At 40.6% G+C, this 9,219-nt stretch overlaps 2 protein-coding genes across 7 annotated transcripts in view; one reads left to right on the top strand and one right to left on the bottom strand.

Annotated features, from left to right (window-relative positions):
- Positions 1-517: 517 nt before the first annotated feature.
- Positions 518-5,304, bottom strand: LOC115224566 (tRNA-specific adenosine deaminase 2-like). Of its 4 annotated transcripts, none has more exons than XM_036513363.1 (2): positions 5,245-5,304; positions 518-1,049 (listed from the first exon to the last, which is right to left on the bottom strand). In XM_036513363.1, the coding sequence occupies exon 2, from the start codon at positions 1,046-1,048 to the stop codon at positions 524-526; it is 525 nt and encodes a 174-aa protein (XP_036369256.1). In that variant the 5' UTR covers position 1,049; positions 5,245-5,304; the 3' UTR covers positions 518-523. The 4 variants fall into 4 exon arrangements, with proteins under 4 accessions (XP_036369256.1, XP_036369254.1, XP_029651350.1 ...); XM_036513361.1 differs by having other exon boundaries at positions 5,171-5,303; XM_029795490.2 differs by lacking the exon at positions 5,245-5,304 and adding an exon at positions 2,461-3,253.
- LOC115224517 (cilia- and flagella-associated protein 251-like) overlaps positions 3,426-9,219 on the top strand; it is a 42,898-nt gene continuing 37,104 nt past the window's right edge. Inside the window, exon 1 of one of the 3 annotated variants that reach the window (XM_036513359.1) lies at positions 3,426-3,513. Coding sequence is in view for 2 of the 3 variants with exons in the window: in XM_036513358.1 (XP_036369251.1) it covers positions 6,762-7,796 (1,035 nt within the window). In the remaining variant the exon portion in view is untranslated. Of the gene's footprint in view, positions 3,514-6,678; positions 7,797-9,219 lie in introns of those variants that run through there. The other 2 variants (XM_036513358.1, XM_036513357.1) reach the window with 2 other exon arrangements.

Genomic DNA, 9,219 nt, shown 5'->3' with positions numbered 1-9,219 from the left:
GCTGTAGAGGAGGTACAAGGTTACCTGGAAAGAAAGAAAGAAAAATCAGGAACGAAGGCAGAAAAAAGTGTGCTGGTGCAAAGGAGACACATAGTTATCCATAGAGGGAAGTGCAGGAGAAGGGGAGAGAGAGAGTGGGTGAGATGGTGGCAAAGTGCTGGGCATACTCACAGGGTACAGGGATCAGAATATAAATGGGATGGTCGAGAAAAGGCAGAGAGAGAGACACAGATGGTGGCAAGTGCCAGGGCATACCCTTGAGGTTCAAAGGTCATAATTTTTAAGTGGAAATATAAATATTGCCAAAGAAGCGTGTCTAGAGTGGGGAGGGGGTGAGTGGTGAAAACCTGAGTATATATAGCGTGGAAGTGTGGGAAGGGGGGCACTGGATAGAAATAATACAGTGACACAGGGCCAAGAGGACAGGATTGGGGAGTGTGAAGTAGGCATAGTGCATGAAGGAGGAAGTGTGAGGAAAATGTAAAAGTTAAAAGGAAGAATATTTGTATAGAATACTTTATTTTTATTTTTTAATTTCGTTTTTTATTTTTCGTTTCTCTTCAGGAGCATTCAAGTTTTCTCCTTTGTAGAAATCTTTTAGAAGCGAAATGGCTTTTTCTGCCATGAGTCCAGATATACAGTAAAGGCGCCTTCCCAATGATGGAATCTCATCTGTTGCAATGTTCATCACCGAGCCGCAGCCACCAAATCGGTCGTTTCTGCAACCATAAATAACAAGAGGAATGTTTAAAGTCCTAATTGCGGCCATACACATTATGCAAGGTTCCACAGTGACCACAACAGTGATGGCAGCGAACACGTCTGCTGCGTTTTTATCATGTTCTTCACACCATGCATAAACTCTTTCAATCGCAACTATTTCTGCATGCTGGGTAGCATTTTTGGTCTCAGTTACCATATTCCTTCCATTTACAAGTTCTTTGTTTTCATAGATGAAAATGCATCCAACTGGAACTTCTCCTGCCTTGAAAGCTTCTTCGGCTAAGTCTATGGCACGCTGCATCCATTGAAGGTTTTCGTCTTCCATTCTGAAAAGTAAAAAAAATAAATAAATAACTATGATTTCAAATTTTGACACAAGGCCAAAAATTTCGGGGAAGAAGCTTAGTTGATTAGATTGACCCCTGTGCTCAACTGGCATTTATTTTATCGACCCCAAAATGATGAAAGCAACTTTTCAGTGTTAGCATAGGTAAAATTTGTTGAGGAAAGCAACTTTTCGATGTTAGCATAGGTAAAATTTGTTGAGGTAAATTTTCTATGACTGGACGTCTTTCCTGTTCTAACCCTCACCTATTTCTATGCAAGGTAATATTTCTCCACGGCAGGACATTCTTTTATTCTTTTACTTGTTTCAGTCATTTTGCTGGGGCCATGCACGAGCACCGCCTTAAGGACTTATTTCTTAAGTCTAGTATTCATTCTATCAGCTTCTTTTACGGAACAGTGAATGTTACGGGGGAGTAAACACACCATCAGCACGACATCTACGTTGAAAAAATTTTCACGGTCACCAATTACCTGAGACCAACAAACTCGTGTGAGAGAAGGAACGTGGTACGCTATAATCAAAGATCACCTGGAACTTCTACATTCTTGTCATAAAACATTATTGCGCTTTATCATCCCATGTAATTGATTTGTATTGAAGATGGGAAATAATATCAAATCAGCATCATCATGGATCGACTGATTTGAATCAAAGATGAAAATCTTTTTTTTTTTTTGCTATAATACAGTTCAATGATTTCGAAATCCAAATCACTTTTGTCCTATTCTTAGAAACACACTTAACTCAGTTACGTATTCAAAGCATTAATTACCGACAGGCATTTCTATATCCGTCGTGATATTTAAAGGTTTTAGCGCGATATAAATCTCGATTTCTACAAATTTTAGGACAACTAATACGATCAGATTAGATTTAGAACTTAGCTAAATGATATAAAATTATCGAATATGTAGCAACGATCTTCTTTACAAAACAGGACCACATTGAAACTGCGTGCTAGAATTCCCTATGGTCTGCAAAACTTCTAAACCTTTGTGTTTTAATGCTTATAAAATATAGTGTAAAACGGTAATTTAGTCTTCGTAATCACAGGTTCCCTTATTGGTTCATAAAGTATTATTTACACTATAAGCGTGGAATCACTGAATGCTTACAAAAATACTAATGTATGCTGTTCTATGCCCATAAAATATACCATAAAACGATAATTAACTCAGTTTAATTAAGCTTAGCAGTCACTTAGGCAAAATGATTTATTTGCAAATTAGGTAAAGGTAACTTGTCGTTCCTATGTGGTTCCTTCTGCCTTATTTACGTACACATTCGATTATTTTAACTATATTGAATCGACTCCCAAAATTTTAAATGCAACGTCTATACCGGTAGAGTTTCATTGTTTCACTTAACAAATATCGGGGAAAGCTCACCATGTATGAGGATCTTGCAACTGTTTCTCTTTTAGTTGCTGATTCGTAGCTTTGGTTTCGTATAAAATGGGCAAAGTCCTTTGTTGATTAATTATTATATTGATAATGGTTTGCGGGATGAATATTGTAAAGGGAGTGATGAGTGATAAATTTACAACGATGTACTAAACATGAAACATACGTGGAGTGCGTACGATAGTTTCTGGTCAATTCATTAATGATCGATGTAATTGGCGGGCTTTATAATTGTTATGTATGTATGTATTCGGTTAGTTATCCTTAATCAAGCAAAAAAAAAAAAAAACAGAAAGTGGTTATATGTAAACGGTGGTGCCCCAGCATGGCACTACCGTTTACTTTGCTACACTTTCACAAAACGTCCTCTGATATGTGACATTTAGTGGATGAGAGAGTTTGATTTTGCTGCCCTCATCTGTGTCTCTTGCCTAGAGGTAGGTTCATCCAGAACTCTTGACAGAAGGAAATATACTTTTGTTTTGAAAAATCCTACATCCACTACATGCAGGTCTCTCAGGCCTTGTGGGAGGATATTGAAGAGTTGTGAACCTTTGAAGGCGAAGCTAAACAGTACCTCGTCCTACATCCTGATGGCAATGTTGCAGCACCCTGTCCTACTGTTTGTGATGGTATCAATGACAAAGTTTGGAACAAATTTTTCTAGGATTTTTCAGATGTATTTTATTGCATATCTTTCCCACCTTCGCTCCAGGGAGCAGAAAGTCTTAACTCTTTCAGTGTCTCCCAGTAGCTGATATGTCGCATCGTATCGATCTTCCTTATGTAGCTCCACCGGATCACCTCCAGTTCCGTCGTTAGACTGTTTGGTGACCGCAAGTGGAAGCAGTAATCCAGACGGCTGAGAACGAAAGTCCTCCAGAGGAGCATCATGGTTTTCCTTTGTCTTGTTTTGAAAGTTGAAAGGATCCACCCGTCTAGACGTCTGCATTTTATTAACAACTTAGTAACGTGCACCTGTAAAGATGCATCAATACTCATGTCGATAATCAGGTCACGCAGTGATTTTGATTCAGGGACTGGAATCTCTCCTGGGTCAGTGTATCTTATCTGCTTTTCATTGAGCTTCATGTGTTGGTAGCACAGGGTTTTAGCACCCGGTCGTAATGCTGCAAGAGCTGTATCAAGCAGCTTCTACCTGGTCGAAAATCATGCTGGGTGTCAGTCAGCAAGTCATTCTCTTCAAGGAAAGCACTTAATTTCCTTCGGACGATCCTTTCCTTGACTTTGCTGATGTATGAAGTCAGAGCAGTCTATAGTTTTTAGAATCTGCTCTGCTTCCCTTCCTCCTTTATAGATAGGGCATATTATTCCCTCCTTTATATTGTCCAGAAGCTTAACATTTGCAAAGAAACTCCGAGAAAGTAGCTGCAATGATTCTGCGTGACTTGAGGAGGAATGCTGGGAATCGATCAGGACCAGCAGCTGAGTTTGCGTGTATGTCATCTATTGCTAGCATTACATAATTTTCTTCAGTGTTGATGTAATCAATTCTTACCACCTCCCGTTCAGCTTCTGTAGCAGTAAACAATTCAACAGGTTTGTGCATACAAACATCTGGTGTATGATCTCTGCTATTTCAGTCTTTAAAGGAAGCAAATATCATACATAATTTGGCTTATGTCTAGTACAAGATAACTAAATGTAAGTTCGGGGAAAACTTACAAATATATGTACTATGATTTATTGAACTGAAGTATTACAAACAAAAATACAAGTAGCTTTTCTTAGAGGAATATAATGTGACATTGACAATATCAATTAAAAGTTATTATTCCTTCTGCAAATTTTAGTTTGTTTATCCCATGCTACAAAACTTCCTTATGACAAAGTTTTGGGTTTTACCAGTAAGAGCGAAAACGAAAAGATTGTCCTTGCTCCCCACTCTGGAACCCAACATATAACTAGCTGAGTGAAAAATCAGTTCTCCGCTAATTGCAAAGCAGTAAATTTCAAAGTCTGATCTTGGGACTTATTAATGGACATCGCAAAAGACATATGTATTGGAAATTGAAGTCATTTGAATTGGAAGGTATTAAAAGTAAACGAGGAATAAAAACATCTTTGCCTTTTCCACAGACAGAAATTATTGTGGTCTCTATGACATTTCTCGTTAATTTCTTCATAACAAGTCTTGTGTCATTGAGAAAAATTCTGCAGAGGCATGATTGGAGCGCCTATTTTCAATCGAAGGCAATGTGCGGGGAGCTCCTTGTGGTTCCAAGAGAGTTTGAGAACACAACCGGATAATTGAAAATTTTCGAGTCAGCAACAACAGAGTTTATAGATTTGTATACTCTTTTATTTGTTTCAGTCATTTGACTGCGGCCATGCTGGAGCACCGCCTTTAATCGAGCAACTCGACCCCGGGACTTATTCTTTTGTAAGCCCAGTACTTATTCTATCGGTCTCCTTTGCCGAACTGCTAAGTTACGGGGACGTAAACATACCAGCATCTGTTGTCAAGCAATGCCAGGGGGACAAACACAGACACACAAACACACACACGCATACATATATATACATATATACGACGGGCTTCTTTCAGTTTCCGTCTACCAAATTCACTCACAAGGCTTTGGTCGGTCCGAGGCTATAGTAGAAGACACTTGCCCATGATGCCACGCAGTGGGACTGAACCTAGAACCATGTGGTTGGTAAACAAGCTATTTACCACACAGCCACTCCTGCGCCTGTATGTTCATTTCCTAGCAAAACTTTTTCGAGTCTTTCATTGAAATTACTCACAGTAATGTTCTTTGGAGCCATAATTGCTCTTTTGCACAACCGTTGCCAATGTCATACTACATTCGTGTAAGAGAAGCGATTTGTATTGATTTTGTAATACTGAGGGCCAATAAATTATAGTATCTTTGGTTATCTCCCTTAGACCGATCAGGTATAATATATACCGTGGCACTCAGTCAGTTACGACGACGAGGGTTCCAGTTGATCCAATCAACGGAACAACCTGCTCGTGAAATTAACGTGCAAGTGGCTGAATACTTCACAGACACGTGTACCCTTAACGTAGTTCTCGGGGAGATTCAGCGTGACACAGAGTGTGACAAGGCTGGCCCTTTGAAATACAGGTACAACAGAAACAGAAAGAGTGAGAGAAAGTTGTGGTGAAAGAGTACAGCAGAGTTCGCCACCACCCCCTGATGGGGGCCTAGTGGAGCTTTAGGTGTTTTCGCCCAATAAACACTCACAACGCCGGTCTGGGAATCGAAACCGCGAGTCCGCTACCCTAACCACTGGGCCATTGCCCCTTGGGTATTATCTGGTAGTGATAATTGATTTAGATGTATTTCTCCATTTTCTTATTTTGTATATATATATATATATATATAATATATATATATATATATATATATATATATATATGTTTTATTTTGACACATTCTACCAGTATACGAAGTTTAAAAGTGTTTAGTTAACTAGAAATTGTGTTGAAAACTGCCGTTCAAAAGGAACAGATCCTAGGTACTTCCTAAATAAATAAATCTAGAGAGTCTCCAACCTTTGACCATTCACAGTTATAAAAGAAACCACATACATCTTCTTGGAGGGAGCAGGCTGGTACATTATAAGTTTTGTTAATCCAAATGTATTGTTAGAGCGAATGCTGAAGAAATCGCGCGCGCGCACACACACGCACATACGAAAAAGAGAGAGTTGAGCAATTGAAATAAATAGCGCGTAAACAATTTTGGAATAAATTTTCTTGGCCATTGGTGGGAGGGATGCGACCTCGAAGTATTTTATTTCTTCGAAAGGCGGCGAAGCTGGCAGAAATGTTAGCACGCCGGGCGAAATGCGTAGCCGTATTTCGTCTGCCGCTACGTTCTGAGTTCAAATTCCGCCGAGATCGACTTTGCCTCTCCTCCTTTCGGGGTCGATTAAATAAGTACCAGTTACGCACTGGGGTCGAAATAATCGACTTAATCCGTTTGTCTGTCCTTGTTTGTCCCCTCTGTGTTTAGCCCCTTGTGGGTAGTAAAGAAATAAGTATTTTATCTCTTCGATCTCCCTACTGGAAAGCTGAAAGGTAAAAGCAATTTCAGAGAGATTTGTACTCATAACATACAAAATCATAAGAAAGGAGTACAGGACGGTTTTTTTTTTTGTCAGACATTTCTAGTGGCACAATCATATTTAGCGCCCTTATCTATACAATGTAAAAGGAATCGATATCGAATAATAAAATTAGTCGGCCGTTCAAACAACTCTTTTGTTTGTAGAGTTAGACTTAAAACGTTGATATGGCAACAACCTTGTTTATTTTGTTATTTCACATGTCAGCAATGGCGGACAATAACAAGATCGACGAAGTTAACGAAGAAGAGAAATCAGAAACGGAAGAAATAAAAAATGTGGTAGATGAAGAGAGAATCGATGAAAGTGAGGAAGTTGAAAACATATTAAGTACAGGGGAAAGGAATTTGTATACAACAGACGAAGAAGAAGGTGGAGGAAACGAAGACACAGACGTGGAAGAATGTGGAGGAGGCGTGGAAATGCCGGAGCAAGAAGCGGTAGATGTAACAGCAGAAGAAACATTGGGGGGAGATGCAGAGGAAGAAGAAAAACGTGAGGGAGATGAAGAAGCGGAAGAAAAATTGATGGAAGATGTGGGGGTAGAGGAAAAACGTGAGGGAGATGAAGGAGCGGAAGAAAAATTGATGGAAGATGTAGGGATAGAGGAAAAACGTGAGGGAGATGAAGAAGCGGAGGGAAAATTGATGGAAGATGTAGGGATAGAGGAAAAACGTGAGGGAGATGTAGGAACAGAAGAAAAACCAGAGGGAGCTGTAGGGACAGGAGAACTGGCAGGAGAATTAGGGACAGAAGAAAAACCGGAGGGAGCTGTAGGGACAGGAGAACTGGCAGGAGATGTAGGGACAGAAGAAAAACCGGAGGGAGCTGTAGGGACAGGAGAACTGGCAGGAGAATTAGGGACAGAAGAAAAACCGGAGGGAGCTGTAGGGACAGGAGAACTGGCAGGAGATGTAGGGACAGAAGAAAAACCGGAGGGAGCTGTAGGGACAGGAGAACTGGCAGGAGATGTAGGGACACAAGAAAAACTGGAGGGAGACGATAAAATTGAAGCCGAACAAACCGAGTTATGGAGAGAAGATAGCGACTTGAAACTAGCAATTGATGAAGATAGCGTGGAACCTGGACCAAAACCAATACCTCCAGGAAAACCAGGGGCTGGAGGAGACGATCCAGAAGATAAACCAGAATATATGGATGAATCTGACCACCAGAAAAAGACTTTTCCTAATTTAGCATTGGTAAGGTATATGTTTAACTCTTCTCTCCTTTCAGTTTCTATTGTTTTGTTTCTTCTTCTTCTTCTTCTTCTTCTTCTTCTTCTTCTATTTTGTTCTAATTTTTCTAAACAATTGTTTATTTCATTCTAAGGAAAAGGAACCATGTTTGTAGCACTAATTCACAGCCTCCATCTCTTCTCCCTCGATTGATGAGGCTGACATTCAAATTAAATCTTTTGAAAGTTGATGCTCGCACACGTGACATGCACCTGTGTGTGTGTGTGTGTATAGTGGTGGACTGGCCTGGTTGCCAGCTTGCCCAATGGCAATTGGGCCACTGCGCCACTAGAATCCATATATGGGGGCTCATGTTAGTATCCAAGGGGCTCATCCCTTTCAAGTTTGAGAATTTTTTATTCACTCCTGGAATTAATTATTTCAGCTTGGCTGTGTTTGTAGACAGTTGAAAAGAATACTTTTAACAAAAAAAAAAAATTAGAAGTTTTGATTTTGATGTATTTATTGAAAGCAGCAGCTAGGTTTCTTCCTTTAGCATTTTACGTTTCAACCTGCACGAGTGTGGGGATGAGGTGAACCGGAAGGAAAGGCTCAGTGACATCAATGGCTGAAGGGCCCTACCTGGAAGAGTGTATAGTTAAAAAAAAATTGACAGTTTTCAGATAGAAAATGCTTGAAAAATTATTTCGTATATGTCTGTCTGGCACCTGTGTGGGTGGCACGTAAAAAGCACCCACTACACTCATGGAGTGGTTGGCGTTAGGAAGGGCATCCAGCCGTAGAAACACTGCCAGATCTGACTGGGCCTGATGTAGCCTTCTGGCTTCACAGACCCCAGTAGAACCGTCCAACCCATGCTAGCATGGAAAACGGGCGCTAAATGATGATGATGATGTATATGTGTGTGTGTGTGTGGCTTTAAGGGTATCATGAAAGGCCTCTGTTGGAGGCCCAAACTTCTAAGTTCTTTTACAGGGCTTAGAAAGCTGAAAAACTGCTGCAATAAGTGTGTGAATCTGAGAGGGGAATATGCTGAATAAAATCATAATTACCTGATCTTCCTGTACTTTTTTTTTGTCCAAAGCCAGTAAATTTTCAACACCCCTTCATAGAGAGACTGTCCGATATGTTTTGCATACTAAAACATGTTGGCCTGAATTTTATTAGGTGAAATGCCGCCTCGACTGGCTTCCGTGCCAGTGGCACGTAAAATGCACCAATCCGACTGTGGCCGATGCCAGCCTCGCCTGGCACCAGTGCAGGTGGCACGTAAAAAGCACCCACTACACTCACGGAGTGGTTGGCGTTAGGAAGGACATCCAGCTGTAGAAACATTGCCAGATAAGACTGGAGCCTGGTGCAGCCTTCTGGCTTCCCAGATCCCCCGGTCGAACCGTCCAACCCATGCTAGCTTGGAGAACGGACG

This window comes from Octopus sinensis, linkage group LG25 (assembly GCF_006345805.1).
Source record: "Octopus sinensis linkage group LG25, ASM634580v1, whole genome shotgun sequence".
Classification (NCBI taxonomy): domain Eukaryota; kingdom Metazoa; phylum Mollusca; class Cephalopoda; order Octopoda; family Octopodidae; genus Octopus; species Octopus sinensis.
The sequence above is the reverse complement of the archived record's forward strand: the minus strand, read 5'-3'. Positions and strand labels throughout refer to the sequence as shown.

Coding starts and splice junctions, on each gene's coding strand:
- LOC115224566 (XM_036513363.1), bottom strand. CDS start 1,048: ATGGAAGACGAAAACCTTCAATGGATGCAGCGTGCCATAGACTTAGCC.